The following is a 25,301-nucleotide window of genomic DNA, read 5'->3' as shown; positions in this document are numbered from 1 at the left end:
AAGTGCAGCTAAACACCAAACCCAGATTGTGCATCCAACGCCACCTTCGCCAAAAGCACCAAGAGCCCATCTTCAGGCCGTGCACGGCGTGAGGAGACGTTACCTGGTTCTCTTTTCACCACTGTGAGCCAGGCTGATTTGTTGGCCTCTCCAATGTAATTGGAGACGGTACATATATACTCCCCAGCGTCAGCTTCTGTCACATTGTGCAGGTTCAGCACCTCAGCACTAGAACTGTTTATTCCAGAGTGCTAAAAACAGGCAGGCAACACATGGAATTAACATACAGAACCGCTACCTGATCAGAGTAAAACTCACAATACATGGCTTTGCCCAAAATTATAAGAGGACCATAGAAAGTATAGTAACCCACTAGCTTCCATTTAAAAGTGGACCTGAACTCAGAACTTCCTCTCTGCTGTAAAATATAAGCAACAGCCTAATGACCTTTACAGAAAAACATTTCCTTGTTACAGCTTATAGAGCTCCTTTAGAGTTGCTGCAGTGTAGTTCCTTTCTGGTTAGCTGGGAGCACAGAAAGGGGTAACCTCCTGTGTTTACAAATTAGCTCACAACTCTGCAGACAGCTAAGAGCTCAAATTACACTAGTTCATTACTTTCTGAGATGGAAGAATTAGACAGTCTGTTATCTATAAACACATGCAGAGTGTACACAGGATGGATTTCTAAGAGTTCTCCTTCTCTCGTGTGCAAGAGTTCAGGTCCGCTTTAACAGGCTAATGGTGCCCATACATTGGCAGATGGTCAGCAGATTCGACGATCAGATAGATCCCTCTCTGATCGAATCAGATCAGGGAGGGATCAATGGCTGCAAGTGTACTACACACAGATTTACAATAGATTTCAGCACGAGCAGCCACCTCCGCTTGGTGGTCTCTCCCATATTATGTGTACAATCCAGACCCGTGGTGAATGTGGAAGTGGGGCTTAAGCTCACCTGTCCACTGGTACACCTTTTAGTCTCCCATGTCTTCTCTCTATCGCCACCGGGGGCACCTGACCCAACGGCACGTACTGTACCTGACCTCATAGCACAGGAGGCGTTCGGTGGCAGACAGGCGTTCTTAAGCGTTGCTCCTACACTCACCCTGTGCCCGGGGGTAAACACTACAAATGGGGGGATGAGTCGGTCAAAGCCACCCGACTGAGGCCTCTCGAGCAATATCCTTCCAGCATGCTGGATTGTTTCAATTGATTTTGGCTAGAAATCGATCATAATTATGATTGGGTGGTCACATAACATTCATCTCTGCCAAAAATCAAGTAATGATGCATGGGCACCTTAAAGAGACTCAGAGATGTGTCTCACTGCAGTTATTTACTTACCCGGGGCTTCCTCCAGCCCCATAAGCATGGATGTGTCCCTCGCCGTCCTCCTCAGCACCGCCGTTCTCCCACAGTCATCTCCTGGTAAGCAGCTCAGTCAGAGTGACGTCAGTGGCGGACCTTCTGCGCAGGGCCGGCCCGCTCATGAGGCGGGGTGAAACTTTTGCCTCAGGCGGCAAAATTCCAGGGGCGGCACCCGCCCGTCCGTGGGTGCGGGGAGCCGGCCGCCGAGCTGGAGGGGTAGCTGGCAGGACGGGGGTATTGGGCCTATCGGCGGGGAGGGGGGTCGGACCCCCCCTCCCTCGCCTGGGTCCCCCGTGCTCCGCTCCCCTCCAGCCTTAAATACAAGCAGCCGCTATGTGTAAGAGGCACGGGCGGGTAGGACTCACCTCTTCCTCGTTCCAAGCGTGCGCTCCACTGACGTCACTTCCTGCAGCGTTGCAGGAAGTGATGTCAGTGGAGCGCACGCTGGGAAGAGGTGAGTCCTCCCCGCCCGTGCGTCTTACACACAACTGCTTGTATTTAAGGCTGGAGGGGAGCGGAGCACGGGGGACCCAGGCGAGGGAGGGGGGGGTATGACCCCCTCCCCGCCGCTAGGCCCAATACCCCCGTCCTGCCAGCTACCCCTCCAGCTCGGTGGCCCCCCAGAGCGCGCCCCCCACCGGGGGGGGGGTGGCGGCGGAAATTTTTTTTTTGCCTCAGGCGGCAAATAGTCTAGGGCCAGCCCTGCTTCTGCGTTTGCACAGAAGGTCCGCCGCTGACGTCACTGAACCCACTTACCGGGGAAGATTGCGGCCGAATGGCGGTGCTGAGGACGACTTCGAGGGACACATCCATGCTTATGGGGCTGGAGGAAGCCCCCGGTAAGTAATCTAAAAACTGTAGTAAAACTCATCTCTGAGTCTCTTTAAAGGACAACTGAAGCAAGAGGGATATGGAGGCTGTCATATACATTTCCTTTTAAGCAATACAAGTCGCCTGGCAGCCCTGCTGATCCTCTGCCTCTAATACTTTTAGTCATAGACCCGGAACAAGCATGCAGCAGATCAGACGTTTCTGACATTATTGTCAGATCTGACAAGATTAGCAGCATGCTTGTTTCTGGTGTTATTCAGACACTACTGCAGCCAAATAGATCAGCAGGGCTGCCAGGCAACTGGTATTTTTAAGGAAATAAATATGGCAGCCTCCATATTCTTCTCACTTCGTTTGTCCTGGATTCTTTGCACAAGACAATACAGGACTAAGCATTGTTATCCTTCACGTTCTATTCATCAAAATCAAACCCATTAATTGTATCAGGAAGGGAACCATTAGATGAATACAGCTTTCAGCAGCTATGTATACAGAAGTGGTGGTGATAATGAGAACATCCAACAACTGGAGCATTTTGCACCCTGCGCTGCATTATATTTCAGTGCACCCTGCATGGTTTGAAAGGACTCGGGTTACTTGTACTTGATTGATAAGAGTTACAAGTTACACCTGGATGGCATAGCAATAGAGGATGCAGACTTCTGGTTCCGGCGCTGAGAGGAATGGTGGCATAAGCGGTGAGCTCCACTGCAGATCTCCTCCTAACTAATCTCCCCGATCACAGAGGATGGGAATAGCAGCCAGAAGACTATGTCCGACACCGCGGACTACCCCACCATGGACAGGTATCTTACTAGAGCGAATAAGGAGAAACAGCTGCCGAAAGCATCCCACGGAGAACCGCGTGATTCTAAGATGGCACCTATAGACTCAGAGCCCAAGCTCTCGGATGTGGAAATGGAGGCCGATCCTAACCTGATACAAGGACTTGACTTAGACTATCGGCATCTCGCAAGCGAGGTGGCCTCCATGTTACGCCCTGAACTATCCACCCTGATAACGGAGGCGCTGAGACAGCAGATGCGCAAGATCCAGGAGGACGTGACGACTCGCCAGGCCAAGATAGTAATGCGCAAAAGGCCCTTTCTCAAACACAGTATTAGCTCTTCATTGCTGCTATGCTGGTAATGATCACTTCTAGATATGCTTTGAATAATGGTAATCATTAAAAAACTGTTCCCCTCCTCTGCTTACACCTCTCATACTGTGATGTCCATGGCAGGTTTTTGGTGCGCCATATGAATGCTTATGTATAGAGTGCTTAGGGGGCCCAATGTAATCCTTACACTGGGGCCCAAACCTTAGCTACACCGCACAGCGGTGGTGAGATTAGGGCAACAGAATATGAAAACCCCTTCTCCTACCTCCAGCTATGTATTTGGACATCTTGTCCGCCTCACGTCTGATCTAGACATCATAGTGCCCGCAGTGACGTGAATAATTTACCCATATTTACATAAATAATCATCATAGTCCCTCACCTCAAGAAAGAAGGAGCTACTTGGATCAGAGGTGGATTAAGATGTAATGGGGCCCTAGGCAAGGTAGTAGATTTTGGACCCCCTTGTGGTCTTTTTGGTAAGCTGAAGTGGAGAGGGGTCAGAGAAGGTGACAGGTGGGCCCCTTGACACCCACTGGTCCCAAAGCACCTGCCTAGGTTGCCTGGTGGATGATCCTGCTCTGACTTGGATTAACAAAGTAACTCCACCTAAATGTTGCTCATTATTACTAGTTCTAGTGTGACCACAATAGCTCTTTGTAGACACAGACAACCAGGAACGCTTGTCTTGAATAAAAATATTGTAGAACATGGAACCATAAAGCAAGTTACGCATATTCCCAATCAGTCTTACCTTCAGAACCTTCATGTACGGGATCCCATCTACCCCATACCGGCTCCCATTTTTCTCAACGTATCGCACCCAGCGAATATGGGGCTGAGCATCGCTGTACACCTTACAGACAAACTCCGCGTCCCCTCCAACGTACGCCGTGGTGTTGGCTGGAAGTCCGGCCTGAAGGATGGGCCGGTGAGAGGAGCGTTCTGGAGGAGGAACAGACAACACACAGATTACAGATGGTTATTAAATCTATAAATCACTTCCAAATATGTAAGCAGCAAAAAAAACGTAGACACGGACACCGAACACAAATATGTTGACATAAGAAACCAGGTAATAGTTTAATGGGTAATAGTAAAACTAGACTGATAATATATCTGGACAAAAAAGACAAAGGATGTTGTTAGGAAAAAGAAAATCGTATCAAAGGAGTCATTATTTTCACTAAACATATAATCATAATAAAAAAAAAATAGTAAAAAAGAACCGTACTGCCCTTCTCAGAAATTCAAATGACCTGGGTTTGCATGGTGAGCCAATCAAACTCAACAGCTACTAAGTTTGCCTGGATAAGTGTCAAGCTGTTTGCTATTTGCAAGCAGACCTCCAACATTTCCATCTTCTTGATCACCTCAACTTTTTCTTAAAGTGAACCCGAGGTGAAAATAAACTAATTCGATAATTTTATTTATCCTCCTATTCACTATCTGACCCTTGTCCTCAGAAGTTGTATTCTGCCATGGAAACTTTTATGGCTGTTATTTGCTTATTAGTGAGGTTTACTATATTCTCAACAAGGTACAGACAAGACAGAAGTTGTCACTTGCATGTCAGTGAAAATTAACTCTTTCCGGCAGCAAAATAAAAAAAAGTGAACAAGCTGGATATGAATATGGATGTGACATGCATAGTCATCCTATGCTTGTATAAAGATGTTGCTTGTTTACCAAGTCAACATTTCATAAAAAGGTTTGCTTGCCTTGCAAAGGGCTTTTGAACCAATCCAAGGTTTTATTGTACTTGTGATAAAATTCTAGTTCACATCAGAGGAGTTGTAGACCATCAGATCTGCACTGACTAAATGGCAAGCACTATTATCTTGCAGCCCTAGGGTCCAGTGCCAAATCCCAATGGGGGATTGGTTTTCTTTACACAAACCAAAAACATGCAACAGGTTAACTGGCATCCAACCAAAGTGCCCTGACTATGAGTCAACGGGATTGTGAACTTTCAGGATGAGGACTGCGGCAAACTACGGACTCTAAAATGCAGCGTAATCTGTTTATGAAACATAAATATAGGAAAGAAACAAGATGTTTAATGCCATACCATCCCAACACCTTTAGTAAAATAAATGAAGTCTATACAGAGACTTAATTCGTGGGAAAATGTACTTTGTTTATGCTTGATTGCTTACAGCGGGAAGATGTGTTAATATAAAGAAACAAGGGGCAGCCAGCTGTTCCCTAAAGTTAGCGGCCTAAGGGCCTGGCATGTGTGGTCTTTCAACAAATTCAGACCTTGCAAATAGGAATTCTCATTGATATCGTCCAAGATAACCAAACAGCACACTCCAAACTGTTTCCTATGAAACGTGGAGCTAAGTATGGATTGCTTAGTGGTACAAAACTGCTGGGGGGTGCTACCCAATTGATTATCTCAGCCTGAAACATGAAACCCGATTGACTGCTATAGCCAACCGTTCCAATCCTGGTCCAGTTTTCAGAAGTCCGCTTCATATTTTAATTTGTGTAAGGTTTCTGCAACCAGAGTGGGCAGAGTCCTGGTGCTCAGAGCTGACTCATTCACGCTCAACGGAAAGCTGGTCCACATAGAGATAGATCAATCAAGATGTCTATTTTGCTTTTATGCTTTTAGAAGCAGTGTGCCAGCAATGCTCTTTAAAGTGCAATGGAAATCAAATTGATTCTATAATCTAAAGCATTAAACCCAACATAAAACTAATAGGATAAAGATATAAATGGTTTTAAAGCTACTGGAAGGGTGAATACTCAAACCTCTACCTAACTCATGAGTTACCTGTTAAGATTGCTGTTGTCTTACCAAAATGATCAGATTGTGTGGAAACAGACAACGTTCTCTATTTTGTAGGCACAGCAATTACGTAATTACAAGACAATTGATAATTTGCTGTGCAGCCAGAAATTTTATCAGTTAAGAGAAGAGTAAATATGCCTTCAAATGACATGATTTCAGTCTTTTACTGTTTTCCGTTTTTCTTTCTGTGTTTAATGTTTTAAAGCAAAAATGTAATTTTGAGTTTCATACCACTTTAAAGGTTCCTGTGCATGATCTACTACAGGCTAGTGAAATGACATACAGTTGCACGCTCCAATGTGGCCAGGGGAGTGATAGGGCAAGAACTGTGTGTCAGTGAAGCTTGCAAAGGGTACCCATCATTGCACTGGAGATCATCCACTTCAAACAGCTGGTGTAACAGGTGCATGCTGGGGAATTGGGGGATCATTAATGGGTAGAGAAGCTTTCCTCTTTTTGTAAGGGTCTAATCCAACATTCTCTACTAGTTGCAACTCTGCCCCCCACACTGGACCCAAAGTTACATGCTGACTGGTCTGGATAAGAAAAAAAAATCCCATGTACAAGTAAATATGATTCCCTTGATCCCTGGGTGAGGGCTCAGACCACCTAATACAAAAGAAAATATTAGCCAATGTAAAGCGACAAAGCTAACCATGCAAACTCATTATACTTAATCAAGGCTGTGGAATCAGTACAAAAAAGATCTCCTCAGTTTATGAAATCACTGAATGACTTCAGGTACCCAAAACTGCTCCAACTCCTCGACTACGACTCTAACTCCACAACCCGTGCAGGGCTATGGAGCAGAGCGGGGACAAGGTCCTCCAGCACCCAAGGCTGAGACACCAAAGTGCGCCCCTTTATCCCTCTTACCCCAGCCGTCACACACTAATTGCTATTAGACTAACAGGCGCCCCAAGGGACCCAACCCCCCCCCCCCCCCCTTCCAACACCATAATCTCTAGTTATCTGGCTTGCAGACATTGCAGTGTATCCCCTTTTCTTATTTCTCTCTGCTTCAAACACAATAGGGGAATGACAGCAGAGGGAGTTGTTGCGCCCCCTCCTACAGAGTGCCCTGAGGCTTGGGCCTCTCTCGCCTCTGCCTCGGCCCAGCCATGAAATGAGCACAAAAATCATCCGACTCCAACTCTGACTCCTCAGTATATGAAACCACCGACTCAAGACTCCAACTCCAGGTACCAAAAAAATTACTCAGACTCCACAGCCCTGTACTTCATAATTCTAAGCTTTTAGGTGCAACAGAAAACCGCATCTTTTCCATTTAATTCTATGCATGTGATCCAGACATCTCACCCCATAACTAGAACTGACTGTGCTGAAGTTTTGAAAAGGTCACACATTCGCTACACAACCGTATATGTTCAGAGTTATATATGTTATAAAATAAATAAGGGCAGAGACGCCAAGGAGGGGGGGGGGGGGGGGGGGGAATAGCTCAAGTCTGTAAACCCGTTAAGCTCCTGGCACTGGTCCCTGCAGCAAAATCAGTGCCAAGCTAGAAGGGGAGGGAGACGTGTATTTGTAAGTAATGGGGAGGGAGAAGGGAAAAGGCTCGAGCTTCAAAAGATACCGCTAGGAGGAGGACAATAGAAAACATGCTAGTTTATACAGGCCGCCGAAAAAAACAAAGGGAGCATGGATTCCAGCCGTCATCTCCAGCTATTTTTGGATGCCAACATTTGTGGGTCACCTGAAACTGTGAGAGTTCTATTTAACCCTTCATCTTCCAAAATCCATTTTGACTGCCAGAAAAAAGGTTTTAAAAAATCCATTAAAGGAAAAAAAAAAAAAAAAGTGTGCTGCATGTAATAAATAGCTACAGCTTGGGTCAGCTTACCATTCTCAGGGCCAATAAATAAACAACTAACTTGTGGACAGGAAAGTGCCGAGTTTATAAGTCGCTGAGCATTGCCAAGTCTCCGAGAGCCGTTGCCAAATTCATCTGATAACTGGCCTTCGCTGGACTGATAGCGCGGTCCATTACATGGCAACACAACTTACAGAGTGCTCTTGTTTCTTTTGGTCGACTGTTACATTACTCAAGTCTGATAACTAAACTCAGTGGGTACAGAGTTGAAATGAGGTTGTCCCGGCTGCAATGGCTGACCCGACAGAATCACTGGGTTTCAAAACATACAATCTACAGAACAGTCAGACATAATTAAAGGACATCCGATGTGACATGTAACATAATGAGATAGACATATGAATGTACAGTGCCAAGCACACAAATAACTATACTGTGTTCCTTTTTTTTCTTCCTCCATCTGAAAGAGTTAAACATCAGGTATGCAAGTGACAAGTCGGTACTGGGTCAGACCTCATTGAAAAATGAATTACAGAAATAAAAACACTTTCCTGGCAGAAAATGGCTTCTGAGAACAGGAAAGAGATAAAAAGAGTCAATAGTTTATAGATTTGAGCCCTGGCATACTTCAATGATTCAACGTTGTTGTGACAGCGCTCCTCTGACGACCTAGACAAATAAACACAGTCGCCTATAGTGCATTAATGTAATACAGATCAGCGATATAGCAATACACTCCACCCAACACGTGCATAGGTGACAACAGTGCGTTCCACTCTCAGTGAAATATAGCCCCTTTGGTATAGCAGCTCACCAGATGGACACCACCTCAGATTCCAGGTGGGTCTAATGCGTGGCCTTCAAGCGGCTAACTATAGATCACAGCCTCCACACTTCAATGTAAACAGCCTCCACACTTTGTTTGGTAGTAGAAAAAAGGCTCCAGGTTTAATTGCACATATCCACATGTAAAACAATATAAAATACACATAGCGTAATCCAGTTTTTTAAAAACAGAAATGGCCCGCGCAATATAGCGCACTCACTCAGGTAGATGAATCATAGGTATCTCGGGCATCACAGCCCACCAATAACGCTCTCCTTGTTTACAGCGGCACTTCAATGATTGCGTCATTGAGCAGACAACTATGCATAAAAAACTTAAAAAGTTAAATATAAAATAAAATTGTGAGATATCTAAAAAAAAAAGTGATTTTTAGGAGAAAGATGAATTGTTCATCTCATCCGTTTATTTTCACCTCGGGTGTCCTTTAACATTGAAATCTAATCCTGATAACGATAATTTGCATCATGACACAAACGGTTAATGAACTCATTTAAAGCAAACCAGATATCAAATGTGAGAGTATCCCCAAAAATTGGCCACGTGTAATGCTAGGAACACACAATGGAACTTCACGTCCGATCGACGGGAATCGGGCAATTCTTTTCGTCATGTCCGATCTGTTTCTGATCAAGAAAGGGATCAATTTTGCGAAGATATCATCAGAAAATCGATTCCCTTTATCGATCGGGAGCAGTTTGGACATGTATAAATGGTATTTCCGTCCGACCACCTGTCGATCGAATGGAAAATTGCATTGCGTTTTCCCAGCATAATGGATCTACCTGAACAGTGTCCACTATCTATTGCCATTCCAATTAAGTAAGCTTGACTTCCCACAGTGATCTGATAGAGGTAGGCTTTTGACCCCTAACCAGTCAAATAACATTTATATTGCACTTTTCTCCTGGCGGACTCAAAGTGCCGGAGCTGCAGCCAGTAGGGTCAGCCAGTCCAGCTCAACAGGTGGTAGCAGTGTAAGGGAGTCTTGCCCGAGGTCTCCTTACTGAATAGGTGCTGGCTTACTGAACAGAAAGAGCCAAGATTCATACCCAGGTCATCTGTGTCAGAGGCAGAACCCTTAACCATTATACTACTTTTACTCCATCACAGGCGCGCAATCGGGGGATTATTGGATAAAGAGAATTTGAGGAATATTTAAAGTTTCTGTGGGTGGGACCCAGCAGGAAACCTCATAAGGAACAGTTCTCCAATCACAGCACCCTCTACAGCATGAAGCGTTGTGATTGGTTGAAAAGCGTGGGTGTAGCTGACCACAATCTATCTGAAACCTAGCAGTTGGAGAGGGTGCCCTCCACCCAATCACGTTGGTAGAATTTCCCTATGAGGTTTGCTGCTGGGTCCCCTAAACTAGACTAGTGCCAACAAACGTCTACTGACAAAATGTTATTCCTGTTCTAAGACCAATCCAATAATAGGCCATGGAGTTTGTTTTTAACACATATCAGATTGGTTGTTACATTTTCCATGGTTACAAAAATCTCTGCTGAGTGCACTAAGAAACTTTGTGTTTTCTCCTGTTAAAAAAAAAATCTCCTTTTTTTGGCTAACTGTAAATTGCTGTCTGGTGGTCGTCAGTGGTCTCCCAGCCACCTCTGGGCAGGAAGGAGTTAAAGCGGAGAGTGTATTCAATCTCTGGGAGCGTCTATGCAGTGTTCCAATAAATTGTTTCACAAACAGACGTCCAGAGAGCAGCCTCATGTAAAGCTAGCACACCTCCCTGGAACAAAGGCGGCATTCATGCAGGTTGCTCTCCCTGGCACTCCGCGGGGAATTGGTACGTTGACGTAATCCTGGCAGCCGCACTATAAGCACCAACCTTGTTTTACTTGCAGTAAGTTATTAAAAAGCTAGGAGAAGGGAGGGGAAAAAAGCAACAAAAACACCGAATTCATGAAATGATCGCTCTGCACTCAGAGCTGTGCAAGACTGATTTGTGGGCTTAAAAGACACATTCACAAAGGTCTTTTTCATCTGGAGTCAGAACAGAAGAGGGACTTATGTACAATACGCAGCCAATCCATCATGTCTGACACTGCTGACTTAAAGGGCACATAATAAAAAGTGTGCACTATGGAATAACTCCATTGTTACAACTTCATGCTTAGGAGTCTGTGCGTGTCTTATCAGCAATGCATGGATAAAACTTTGCGCACATCTTAAGGCATGGCACACACCATTCAATTTTCCTTTCAGATCCTATTTCCTATTGAGAAACAAAAATCTGATTGGGGAAAATCGGAACTTAAAAAAATAAAACACACGTGTGTACACTAGACTTCTTGTCAGATTAATGTCAGATCTTAATATCGATCTGATCATTCGCTGGAATAGGATCTGAAATTTAAATTGCATAGTGTGTACCAGGCTTAGGCTCGGTTCACATTAGGTTTTGCCAACGGAACCAGTTGTACGTTTCCGTGGTCCGTTCCACTGAACGGACAAAAAAAATGCAGCAGGACCCAATTTTCCAGACCGTTTCGCTCAGCGGAATGGAAATGTAAGGTTTTGCAGCACAATAGGAACCTATGGAAAACGGACGTTTTGCAGCACACTGGATGCAAAAACGGACCGTTTTCCAGGATCCAGATGACCGGATCCGTACGGCGGCTCTGCAAAAAAATGCAGATGTGAACCGGGCCTAAAAGACACTATGAAGTGTAAAAAAAACAGCATGTTTGGGGTCCTAAAGAGTTATGACCACTTTGCCAGTTCTTTTCTAAATCATCCTCCGAGGCCCGTGGGCAATGACGCGTAGCCCCACCCCCTTACAGCCAATTGCCATGGCATTCTCTCTACTCGAGGCAGAGGATGCCACGTGCCACAGCACACCCGGGTAAGGGGATGGTACTATGCATCAGATGTCAGAGCGCACATAGGGCTTTGAGGATGTGTTCGGGGGGAAAAAAAAAAAACTTTGGTAAAGTTATAACTTTTTAGGAGAACACTATACAAGCAATGTAGCTGAAGAGTGTACTGGTTAAGGGCTCGGCCTCTGACACAGGAGACCAGGGATCAAATCTTCCTGTTCAGTAAGCCAGCACCTAAATGGTAGGAGACCTTGGGTAATAGTCCCCAACACTGCTAATGGCTACTGAGCGCACCTTAGTGGCTGCAGCTCTGGCGCTTTGAGTCCACCATATAAATGTTATTTGTCTTGTCTATGTTTATTTTATATTTTATAGTCTCTTTAAAAGGATACACGAGGTGATGCGAAATGATGGGATAGACATGCGTATGTACAGTGCCAAGCACACTAATAACTATACTCTTTTCCTTTTTTTCTTTATTTGCCTCAAAGAGTCAAACATCAGGTATGTAAGTGACAGTTTCTGTCTGGGTCAGGACTGCATTGGGACTATAGTGTAACCCTCACTGATAAGAAATTACAACCATAAAACACTATTGGCAGAAAATGGCTTCTGAGAGGAGTAAAGAGATAAAAAGGGTCCATGGTTCATCAATTTTAGCTCTGGCATACTTCAATGAATGTATCATTGAGCAGAAACAAAAACAGTAAAAATGTAAAAAGTAAATTTAAATATTAAATAAAACTGTAGGATATCTAAAAAGTAGTTTTTAGGAGGAAGATAGATACAATCCTTTATCTCATCAGATTTTCACCTCGGGTGTCCTTTAAACTTTTACACACACGCCTGGCCGTACAGAACCTGGCTCCCAAACTGTCCCCCAAGGGATCAAGACCCGATTCCTGTGGGCGACAGTACTCATAAGTGTGTTCAAAGCTAAGGCATGTTAGCATATTGACTTGCCACTAGGAGAAGTGAAATAATAATGCCTAATTTAAAGCCCAAATAAAACCAAAATTGATGAAAGCAAATTCTACATTCAATAATGCTGATTAGTGTAAATTATAAGTATGAAACTGAACTTTTTGAAAAAAGTAATGGAGTGGCTATGCTTCTATCCAGATAAGTCCTCTCCTGCCTGTTATTTCCGGTTAGAGTTGAGGTTTACAGTTGAATTACAGAGTCCCATCTTCTGAAGTGGAGGTTACAACTGTCAAGAAAGGGTTTGGGGAAATGAAGTCGGGCCATCTATCCTTCTGATTCTATGTGTGTCATACGGTAACATCTGACTGCGGAATATAGCAGTTAAATCCAGAAAGGACTGAAAGCAAACTGAACTGCAGTTGCAAGCATATTTGGCCTATAAAATAGGTACTCTACCCAGTACCTCTATACACAGGCTGTAAAGGGGAAGACTACATTAAGAGACAAACAGGCTATGCTACTAGTGATCTACCGTAAGTGTGTGTAATTACAAAAAGATTTTATGTTTCTTACTTGAGGACCTCTGTGGCGAAAATCTTAAAATTTAAAATATATGTAAACATATACAAATAAGAAGTACGTTTCTTCCAGAGTAAAATGAGCCATAAATTACTTTTCTCCTATGTTGCTGTCACTTACAGTAGGTAGTAGAAATCTGACATTAACGACAGATTTTGGACTAGCCCATCTTCTCATAGGCCATAGGGTATTCTCAGGGTTTTCTTTTTTATTTTTAAAAGCACTTAGTGAATGGCATTTGCTCCATCCAACTGCCAAAAAATTGTACAGTGAGCAGGGAGGCTGGCCAGAATCTTTGTATACATTTTTTTCAGGAAAGATCTTTATAAAGAATAAAGGCCATGCTGAGAATCCCCCATGGAGAGATGGTCTAGCCCAAAACCTTTCGGTAATGTCAGATTTCTACTACCTACTGTAAGTGACAGCAACATAGGAGAGAAGTAATTTATGGCTCATTTTACTCAGGAAGAAATGTACTTCTTATTTGTATGTGTTCTAAATTTTAAGATTTTCTCAACAGTTCCTCTTTACTTGTTGCTAATTATGTAGCAATTTGTATGCACCTCGTTACTGGAAATCTGGAATGTCCCAATTCTAAGCAGAATACTAACCTCACAACCCATGAAGATGGATACCAATCAGCGCTGCGTAATATGTTGGCGCTTTATAAATACAATAAATAATAATAATAATAATAATAATGACGTTCCATGGCGAGCACTCCCCAATCCATCCTCTGGACGGTGGGTATACGCGGCGGCACACGCCGGTCGCAAACGAGAGTTCAAGCGATTGCGGTACTTTGTGCAGGAATCATCTGGGATCTTAAAGATCCGATCTGCGTGACGGTTGTTATCACCATGTCACTAAGCATTGTTTGCGTAATCAAGCGCCTGTACCTACATTGTGAGATCACAGAAATTATCGCTCATTGCTCCCCCCCCCCCCCCCCAAAAAAAAATAATAAATACAATTGCGTAGTGGATGCTGCGGGCTTTAAGAATTTTCCCTGCCCCACACTGTATATTTCAGGGTTCTGATTGGACCCCCCCCCCCCAGAAGGTATACATTAGTGGTGGCGGCCGTGCCTCAAATAATGGCAAATAGAGCAGCAGAATGCTCCGAACACAATCTGAGAGGAGCGAGGGAGTGGAGGTTGAGTTAATCGCGCTGGGACCTTTGCCCTGTCTGCAGTAAGGCTTACCATGCAATGGGAGGATGGCGGCACATACACAGCTGTGCAGCCTCCCACAACACTATCAGGGCTGCATCCATTAGCTCTGCTTAAACCACTTCCATGTTCATTCCTGCCTAGGCTTTCCCCAACACCATTCCATTAGCCTTCTGCTAAATGAAAGGTCACTGTTCTCATTTCATTAGCGGCAGACAATACAATGAATGGACTTCTTCAGACATTCCTTACCGCGTAATGACATCATTGTTCTGTCAAACATGAAAGTATACAGAATAGAAGTCACTTGGTTGGAAAAACAAACAAACAAAAAAACAGAGCTTCAAACAGAAGCTGGACAAATTAATGCAGAATTCAAGCAGGAGGCAGTCAATTCATCTAGTGACTAGTATAACCTTTTAAGGAAGCTAGACTATGCATTTACATTTAAGTGCGACTCTAGCCAGAAGTTTGTATTTTTAGTTTTATAAAAGATTTGGGAAGAACAACTGGCAGGTTTCTTGCTGTTGTCCATGTCACCAATTGGAAGATTTAGCCTCACACCCTGTTCTCTGGGCAGAAAGTGAGGGAACCCATCACAACAGGAGGACAGACAACAACAAGAAAGCACAAAGATAGTCACTCTAACCTTTTCTCACTTTTATAAAATGGTGTTTTAATGCTACCCTATTAGGGCCCTTCTCCACTAGTTGCGATTTGATCCAAAAATTGGATCGCTCACGTTTTGCAGAAAAGCACCACAGTTAACATATAAATTGTGCTGCTGTTTTTCTACAAGTGCAATTCTTTTTCTGTTTGAATCGCAATCACCAGCCTGCTGGGCTTGTGCTCCTATCGGAACGCAGGGAAATCACATAGCAATCATGCTGCCGTGCAATTTTCCACGTGATTCGGCAATTCAAACTAATTGGTATATGTTTTTTTTTTCTTGATTTCCTCTCAAAAACTAACCAAAATAGCAGGTGAATCACAAGCATTTTTGACTGGGAATCGTATGGGATTTGAATAGAGAATGTGGGAAAAAGGAACATGCTGTGCAATTTTAAAACACACAAAATCACATTGGAAATTGCATGCAAATGTGATTTTTGTGTGGCCCTCACTGTTTGCGCTTCGCATTCTATTTCCACTATGTAGCAAAATGCATGCGATTCAGTGTGTTTCCTGCCTCAAAGGTTCTATCCATTCTCACACCCAATCCCAACATAAGACAAACAGAAGACATACTGTCACGGCTGATGTCCCACTTGAATTCCCTGTGACCATCAGTTCAGTGTCAGCAGAGTTCCCCAACCCTGTCCTCAAGGCCCACCAACAGTGCATGCTTTGCAGAAAACCACAAACATGCACAGATGAGGTAATTAGTGCCTCAGCAGAGCTGACTAACTACCTCTGTGGATTTCCACAAAACATGCACTGTTGGTGGGCCTTGAGGACAGGGTTGGGGAACACCGTGTCAGGCAAGGCAGTGACTGCAGAGGGAATGACCTCAAAAGGGATGGTCAATGTGATGCAGTATTATGCAACTTTCATATGCAAATTTATGCACTTTGAAAATAAACCAATCAAATCCTGCTGAGGTAAAATTTGATTGGTCCATTTTCAAGCTGCATACATTTGCATAATCCTGCATCAACTTGAAATTATTTCTATCCCTAATACTCACCAGGACAGTTACCAGAGCAGCGCAGGCCATTTTTAGTTGCTCAGTCACACAAACTATGCCGTTCTACAATTCATTCATAAAGCATAAAGTATCTGATTATTCTCCCCTACTTCTCTCCATAGACATGAGTGAGGACGAATATTAGTCACTCATTTCAGAGATCCCCCCCCCATTCCAGATATATACGCCTGGGAGATTAATAAAAACCTCCTGCAGTAGCACAAAAGTGCGATTTTATCTCCGAGTTTCATTTTCAGTCACCGGGATTACATTTTGCTCATGTAGCCCTAGGCTAACACCTAATAACAGCCAGCACATTACAGTGCTGTGTGCCCAGAACTGAATTTATGCAGGCAATGGTGTGTTTCGTCCTTTTTTTTTTATTTTATTGGGACTAATTTGCTGCGAACAGAAAAAGAATAACCACCCTAACAATACTACTTGCCCCCTGGCAAATTCCAAAATTGCCAGCCTAGCTCTGTTGAGTCATAAGTGATATTTTATATATTATTTTGCTTTTCTCTCTGTAAGGGTGAAATAACATTAATATTCCCCATTAGTGCACTACACAGATTTGGCTTGCTCCTGAACTAAAAAAAACAAACAAACCTACTTTTGCTAGTTAAGTTTATTTACAAGGTCACTGGCATAGTCAGATGCACAGTGACCTATTTGAGTGCATGAAGGAGAGGCGCAAGGAAAAATGGGCGCCAGGTGAAGCCGATATAAATCTAAATGATAAATACCGTCATGAAATGGGCACCAAATGAAAACGAAAAGTATTTTCTGTGTCTTTGATAGTAAAACATTGGTAAAGGTTACCAATATTTTACTTCGACTAAACCTAACCCTACTCAAAACACAGAACCCTCCCCCCTCTGATGCCTCATCCTACAACCTCCTTTCCTGACGTCTAACCCTAAAAACCATCCTTCGTTACACCTAACCCTAAAACCCCCTTCCTGGCGCCCAACTCAAAAAACCCCCTTCCTGATGCCTAACCCTAAAACCCCCTTCCTTACGCCTAACTCTAAAACCCCTTCCTGACGCTTAAAACTAAAACCCCCCTTCCTGATGCCTAACCCTAAAACCCCCCTACCTGACGCCTAACCCTAAAACCCCCATTCCTGACGCCTAACCCTAAAACCCCCCTTCCTGACGCCTAACCCTAAACCCCCCCTTCCTGACGCCTAACCCTAAACCCCCCCTTCCTGACGCCTAACCCTAAAACCCCCCTTCCTGACGCCTAACCCTAAAACCCCCCCTCCTGACGCCTAACCCTAAAACCACCTATCCTACTCTTATAATATTCAAAATAATAATAATTCTCAAAAACAAAAACTTCGTAAAAACAAAGACACTTTTTTTCAAAAACTATAAAAGTTCTAATTTTCAAAAATGCTTTGGGTGCCCAATAGATGATATGCATTAGGACCTATGGGGCACCCAAATCGTGCATTAGCTGCAGGCGCCCAAATCTGCTGCTTTCGACCTATCCAGCGGATGATACTCCCTTTCTTACTAATCAAAGGTTCATTTTACTTTCACGTGCAGCTGATCTTCAGTGGTTGAATGAAGCACTCTAAAACCACCAGTGGGAATCTAATACATAAAACACTTATCCGCATAATTACCATGGTGTGGCTGGTGTCACTAAAGGTTATTTGTGTTACAGCTGTCATACTCATTTATGGTGCTTATTTAGGTAATTGGTATTACAGGTCGTTAGGTGTACTAGCAGATCCACAGAGTTCCATCACATCACGTTCACTGTGCAATCAGCAACTGCATTTAATCATTCCATCAAGAACTATGCGCATGGCATGGTTCTTTGGTACCCCCTTAAGCATCAGAGGTCCTAGGCAGTTGCGTATTTCCCTAAACAGACCTGGCTGGAATGTTTAAAAAAAACAAAAACCTAAGTAAGAGGAGTTTTTACTTGAATCCATTCTGAGGTTTCCAAGATTTTAATTCCCACAAAAGCAAGATAGGCATCTTTTTTATTCCCTCTTGCCAAGAAGGAGTTGACTCCTGGAAAACCTTTCTGTGACGAATGTCTGTCAATTTTCCTCTATCAATCAGCGCACTCTGCTCAGCGTGCGCACGCTCTATACATTCGCTCGCTCCGCCAGATTCCTCCGTGCCGGTGAGTGTTGGAAAGTCCTGCTTAACGCAGTCTGGCTTGGAATCTATGCTCCTTTTCATTTCTCCTTCAAACATTTTGTGGGGAAGTTGAGTTTGTTAAAAAAAAAAAAGAAAAAAAAAAAAAGGCTGATTTCTGCACATGATCCCTGCATAATTGGAACCTTACAGCTCCCCCACAAGTCTCTCTCAGCCTCCTGTGGGAGCAGCCACGGTGTTATTACAAGTCTTACTTTCTTGCTTTTCCTTCGCTTGCCGAGCTTAGGGTTTCAGTGCTCAGCAGCAGGATTTCATTTCCTTTGCCCTAGCAGCACATCGGGCAAGGGGGCCGGCAAGGGAAAGTATCCTAGGCCAAGCTGGGACAGCAGCAAAGACTGGCCCACATACTGACCCGGGCAGCAGAGACATCCAGCACTTTCATGGAGCACTAAACAGGTCTGATCCACGATGCCGCAATAAGTGCTGCAAGCAATTAATAGAAGGATCGTAGTGATTGGGCTTTCCGGTTACTCTCTATCTACAGCAGGGGTGTCAAACTTAACAAATTATTAAGTTTCCTGGTGTCTAATAGCCCCCTTTCTTCCACTATACAGTCCCCTGGTGTTTAGTGTCAAAATCTATGTGTCTCTTCCTATTCCATGTGCAGGCCCCTTTTTTTAACAACAAGCTGTTGCCACAGTTTCCATCACGTTTTATAAAAAGTTGCAGCAGCATCAGTCTGAGTTTTCAAGATAATCTTTAAGGACATTCAGTTACAAAATTACTTTTATAGCGGTGATGTCCCATAAATAATATAGATTTTTATACTTAAAAACAGCCCCGAACTCTTACACAGCACAGAATGAAAAGTCTTTATTCCACATACACTTGCTTAAGAAATTCACTGCTGTGAGTACTGTGTTTGATTAGCCAGATCAAAGTGTCCAACTAGATCTTATCAGCAGCTGTGTACCAGAGCTGTGCTACTCTCTGCTTATAAGTAAACACTTATACCTTTACAGTGCTCCCAGGAATGTGAAACCAAGTTAAAACTTAAGATTTTTTTTGGGGGGGGGGGGGACGAGGGGCGGAGATTTCCACACATTGTAATGAGGATTTTTTTCCCCTATAGGTTACCATGCTGTGGCTGATCTTTTGGACCAGAAAGTTAGTTCTGAGTTTAGTTTCACCGTAAGTGGAGTAACACTTAATAAAAGGACTAGCAGGAGTTTCTGGCTGGTATATCTTCCTTGTTACCTCAATTTCGGAGGTGGATCTTCACACTATATTTCTCAAATCCTAACCTGACCCCCAAAACTAGGTATTCCCAAATTCTCCAATCTGTATCGCCAATAACTACAACCTGTAGTGTTGTGCCAGAATTATTGCTTTGGCAAACTGATGTAATCACCCAGAATAATCATTTATGCCCCACAGAGGTGTAATACTATAGCACGTGGCACCTTCCCTGGCATGGAACACCATTTGTTTTTCCAAGCGGCAGGAGTCGCGCAGTAAGGAGGCCTGCCAGCTCCCGGGGCTCTGCACAGTCATGTCTGAGCTTCCAGCCCATCTAACCAAACCTGATGTATGTCAACAGCCTCTCCCCTGCCTGCCAGACAGGCAAGTCAGGACAGGAGAGCGAGCACAGATTTCACGATTTAGTATTCTTAATGCTTTTACTGGAACTCGCTCCTGCAGATGTTCACCGTCCAAAAAGCTCCTCTACCTGCAGAGCATGGTGGGTCCGCTTCCTTCCTGCTATCACACTTCAGGCTTTATTTTGCATCCTGACCCTCATTGTCTGCATTTAATGCAGGAAGGGTTTAAACATAAGCTGCTAAGGTTGGCAGGAGTACCCGAGTAGTACACCTGGCTTATCCATTATCACACTGAGGAGCACAATACCCAGTAGCATCGTGAAGGCTGGTTCCACCCATGTTTTTCTGCCCTGGTTGTATTAAACACACAGCCCTTATCGGAGTCTGATGTAAACAACACAGGACATACAATACTGGCACCCGACACCTGAGTTCAAGGTGAAGTCTGCCGTTTCTTCTAAGAAACCTGGTTTCTCTCCCACATTGCCTCACAGGTGAACGAACAGCCATTGACAATATACTGAATTTGTTTAAAGCCCAACAGATGCCAAAAATTCTAATTTTGGAGACAATGGAAAAGTATTCTCTCTTTTGCCAGGACTATTAAATGAACAGCTTTGTGGATTGTCATAGGCCGTCAAACTGGATATACTGACTGAACATTATCACGTTCTATTGATCTCAACATTCCAGTAACTTTCATTAACTTGCAGTCAGTGATAGGCAACAAACAGTCCATGGACTGATCTAGGGCTATTAATTAAAGGGACACTTGAGTTTTACTCACCTGGGGCTTCCAATAGCTCCCTGCAGCTGTCCGGTGCCCTCGCCGTCTCCCTCTGATACCCCTGGCCCCACCGGCAGCCACTTCCTGTTTCGGTGACAGGAGCTGACAGGCTGGGGACGCGAGTGATTCTTCGCGTTCCTGGCCACAATAGCGCCATCTATGCTGCTATAGCATATATTATATACCATATAGCAGCATAGAGGGTGCTAATGTGTCTGGGAACACAAAGAATCACTCGCGTCCCCAGCCTGTCAGCTCCTGTCACCGAAACAGGAAGTGGCTGCCGGCAGGGCCAGGAGGATCGGAGGGAGACGGTGAGGGCACCGGACAGCTGCAGGGGGCTATTGGAAGCCCTAGGTGAGTAAAACTCATTTTTTTTTGTTTGACTTAAGTGTCCCTTTAATCCCTTTCACCTCCAACTATGATTAAAACGATAAGTGAGCTTCTGGGCCTCTCTTGAGCAAATGGAACCACTTACTTAAAGTGGACCTGAACTCTCGCATAGGACAAAAGGAAAACCAAGAAATGCACCCTGTATGAATTTAGAGAGACTACACTGTCTAATGCCCCTGCATCGGCAGAGCAGCTTATTTGTAAACACAGGACGTTAACCCTATGTTGCTTATCTTTTAGAGCAGAGAGGAAGTTCTGAGTTCAGGCCCACTTTAAAATATAAAGAGCCTCTGAACATTGAGGATATATGAGTCCTCCATGCTGCTATCCTACTGTACCAAAACAACTGACATGTTTCGAGACTGCAGGCTAGCGACATGGTCTTTTCCGATGCCAAGGGGGTGGGGAGTAGTGATGGAGTGACATCACACGGCAGGCAGGGTAAGTGCGGGGAACAATGCTCTTGTCGTCGTCTGGTCAAAGCGATCCACCAGGCTGATTGCTGGACGAGGCATCGGGGTTGCTGTACATGTGCTACATTCTCACCAGAGGCCACCATCATCTGACACTTTTCATCTAACATGTGTACAAAGCTTTGAACCGGTAAACACCATATCCAATCCAACAAGATCCATGGCCGGTGCCTCTAGCTGTGGGTACACATTCCAAAATTCCATTCGTATTCTTTGGCCTTCTTTCTTTAATAACTTGATATTACTTCACAAGAAAAAAAAAAAGACAACCCCCTGACATGGAGCAATTTTCTCCTCTGTACGTCAATCCGTGTGAAGGAAAAGAGCAGGAATCACCCTGGGACCTCTTATATTTCCACCACACTCCAGTAGAGCCATATCCATGCTTCCTTAAGTGTCTCTGCCCCTCCCCAATCAAAATCCATAAATACCAGTTCTAAAGGCATTTGGTTTTTAATTAGCTGTGAAATACCAATCTATCAAAAGTAACTCACACTGTGAATTCAGAAGTCACATTTCAGTCTTCTGACTTCACCCATTTAATAAAAGCATAAATCTGATTGGTCAGTATGAGTACTGGACGTTGCCTGGGCAACCTACCAGTAAAAAAGCGTCATAGGTTGACACAGCGTTCAAGGCCAAAAGATTGCATAAGGGTGCATACAAACGTACTCATTTCTATGAAAACAAAATAGATCCTCCACCTTAAAATAGTGCAGATGTCCGCCAGCAGACCATCTAGCTGCACACAAAGCAAGCCATTGTGGAAGCAAGAGAGCCCCGCTGAAATGTACTCGCTTACTGTGTAAGACAAGGCATGGCAGGGCCCATATTGGCAGGAAAAGGAACCTATTCCTGGAGGCTTGTTTGGAATTTTCCTCCTCGGCTCCTGGCCGCCCTCTGAGAGAGAGTTTGTCAAGTTTGAAAGTTTGGGAAGTCATAGAAAAAATGGGTAATGAAGTATCCTGACATAAGCATTTGGCTTCATGTTACGGGATACCGGTCCAGCTCAGAGGGGCCAAAGCACATTTCCGTTCATGGCATCAACAGGCTTGCCTGGAGAAATGAGAATGCCCTCCTATCCTGAATCAGCATACCAGGTTATTGTATTTTATTACTGCTTAACAAGAGGCCATTTTTCTTTTATATTAGTCTGTCAGTGGCTGAAAGCTTACAGCACCCCAGTACAATTCAGGATTATTGCAAGCAGATGGATGGAGGCTCCCCAAGCTGGCCTTCCTGTGTCCTGTTCCCCTAATACTGCAGCTACTGATCACCACTGTGCAGGACATCTATCCTTACTACAGATAAACAAGAACAATATGAGTCTCATAACTCACCACCGAGGAGACCATTTGTCAACTGGAGATGTACAATCAGTAAAAAGTAATGCTGGCTTACTAAGCACATCATCGCAAAGAATGATGAAGAAAGTCAAAGGACAGTGCTGTTCTAACCAATCAAAGTTCTCTGTTCACCAGTATAGAACACCTCACCCAATGGTGAAAGGTTGACTGTGTTACAGAGGGAAAAGTCAGGTGTTCATAAATGCCAGACTAAACAGGTGTTTTTTCAGTCTGGACTTAAAGGACAACTGTAACAAAAAGGATATGGAGGCTGCCCTATTTATTTCCATTTAAACAATACCGGTAGCCTGGCATCCCTGCTGATCTATTTGGCTGCAGTAGTGTCTGAACAACACCAGAAACAAGCATGCAGCTAATCTTGTCAGATCGGACAATAATGTCAGAAACATCTGATCTGCTGCATGCTTGTTCAGGGTCTATGGCTAAAAGTATTAGAGGCAGAGGACCGGCAGGATACCCAGTCAACTGGTATTGTTTAACACCCCACCTCCACGACGGCGTCGATGGGGCGTGATCGCCGCGGCAGCCCCAGAACGCCTAACGCCAATTGGCGTCAAGTCCTGGGGCAGGGTCGTGGAACTCCTTAAATGGTGGAGCTCCGATTCGTCATCAGTCTCCCAGTGGCGATTGCCGCTGGGAGACTGTTAGACAGCGAAACCGCCATCTATTTACAGTGTACAGCACTGCAATCTACGGCTGTGACACGGCTGTCCCCTCTGGAGGCAGGGAAGCGATCCGCTGTCAGACAGCCCATCGCGCTGATTGGCTGGCGGGGGGAGGAAGGGCAGGGTTTCGAAAAATAAATAAATAGTAACATTTATTTAAAGGAAAAAGAAAAAAGATATTTAAAGAGAAACAAACAAACATTGGGGGAGCAATCAGAGCCCACCAACAGAAAGCTCTGTTGGTGGGCATAAAAGGGGGGGGGGAATCACTTGTGTGCTGAGTTGTACGGCCCTGCTGCAAGGCCTTAAAGCTTCAGTGGCCTAAATAGCAAAAAATAGCCTGATCACAAGGGGGGTGTAAGCATAGTGGTTAAAAGAAAATAAATATGGCTACCTCCATATCCCTCTCACTTCCGTTGTCCTTTAAAGGTTTCCAGGGTTGGAGCTGTTTTGATTGGATGTGGCAGGGAGTTCCAAAGTGTAGGAACAACATGGCAGAAGGCTCTGTCTCCAAAGGTTTTGAGATGGATTCTGGGGTTGATCAAGTTATTCGATCCTTTTGAACCAAGGTTGTGGGAGGTGTGATGCAGTTGCAACAAATCCTTCAGGGATCCAGGGCCCAGATTGTGCAAGAATTTGAATGTCAATAAGCCAATCCTAATCATGACAGGTGCAAAAAAAAACAAAAAAAAACTGGGAGTATTTGCCCAGAGGAACCAATTAGGCTTCGGCTGTTCAATAAAACAAAGATTCCAACTACTGGGAGGGCGAAGTGGATGCCACATCCCGGTAGTGGATGACCGGTATATCTACTGTATATTATGTGACTAAAAATAATAAAAAGAAACCTCCAAGAGAAGGGGCAATGCCAATTTCAAACCAAAGATTTCACGGAGCACAGTTCGCTTCCTCAGATCAAATATAACAGTGTTTTTATACTGTAGACAGTAAATTCAGACCGCCTAAAAAGATTCCAACTGGCTGCTACGAGCGACTGTTCCACTTTCATGTCATCATTGTTTCTCAGACAACTGAATATAAACTATTGCTTAGGACAACTGCTTTGATGTTGGATTCTACAACTAAGAGTTGCACAATTTTGATAGGATTTTACTTTTAAAAATTAGGTTGATTGAATCCATCTATGATCGCTGATCGCACATCCTTTTTACAGCTCATTGCTGAACCAATCAATTTGGAGCAGATATGCCCCAAACTTTCCAACTGCCATTTCAAATAATCACAACCATTGGACGTTCTATAAAATTCTCCTTCTATAAAGGACGTGCAACTTAAAGGGATACTGTAGGGGGGGGGAGGGGTCGGGGGAAAATGAGCTGAACTTACCCGGGGCTTCTAATGGTCCCCCGCAGACATCCTGTGTTGGCGCAGCCACTCACCGATGCTCCGGCCCCGCCTCCAGTTCACTTCTGGAATTTCTGACTTTAAAGTCAGAAAACCACTGCGCCTGTGCTTCCATGTCCTCGCTCCCGCTGATGTCACCAGGAGTGTACTGCACAGACACAGACCATATTGGGCCTGCGCTGTGCGCTCTTGATGACATCAGCGGGATTGAGGACACGGCAACGCAGGCGCAGTGGTTTTCAGACTTTAAAGTCTGAAATTCCAGAAGTGAACCGGAGGCGGGGCCCAGAGCATCAATGAGTGGCTGCGCCAACACAGGATGTCTGCGGGGGACCGTTAGAAGCCCCGGGTAAGTTAAACTCATTTTCCCCTGACCCCCCTACAGTATCCCTTTAACACCTTGTCCAGACCAGAACACACTTACATGTTAAAGGGAACCAAGCGCCACTTTTCCCCCCTAGTTTTTAAAAGCTATAGGAGCTGCCACGTAACCCCCTCCTCCCCTTTTAGCTGCACATTATTTATCCCGGGGAAGGT

At 44.4% G+C, this 25,301-nt stretch overlaps 1 protein-coding gene across 5 annotated transcripts in view; it reads right to left on the bottom strand.

Moving 5' to 3' along the window:
- Positions 1-25,301, bottom strand: part of FGFR2 (fibroblast growth factor receptor 2) — a 175,635-nt gene that overhangs the window by 42,901 nt on the left and 107,433 nt on the right. For 3 of the 5 annotated variants that reach the window (XM_068258017.1, XM_068258019.1, XM_068258021.1), the window contains 2 exons: positions 4,077-4,267; positions 104-251 (listed from right to left, as the gene is read on the bottom strand). In XM_068258017.1, the coding sequence (XP_068114118.1) occupies positions 104-251; positions 4,077-4,267 (339 nt within the window). The remainder of the gene's footprint in view (positions 1-103; positions 252-4,076; positions 4,268-25,301) is intronic. The other 2 variants (XM_068258018.1, XM_068258020.1) reach the window with 1 other exon arrangement.

This window comes from Hyperolius riggenbachi, chromosome 10 (assembly GCF_040937935.1).
Source record: "Hyperolius riggenbachi isolate aHypRig1 chromosome 10, aHypRig1.pri, whole genome shotgun sequence".
NCBI lineage: Eukaryota > Metazoa > Chordata > Amphibia > Anura > Hyperoliidae > Hyperolius > Hyperolius riggenbachi.
The sequence above is the reverse complement of the archived record's forward strand: the minus strand, read 5'-3'. Positions and strand labels throughout refer to the sequence as shown.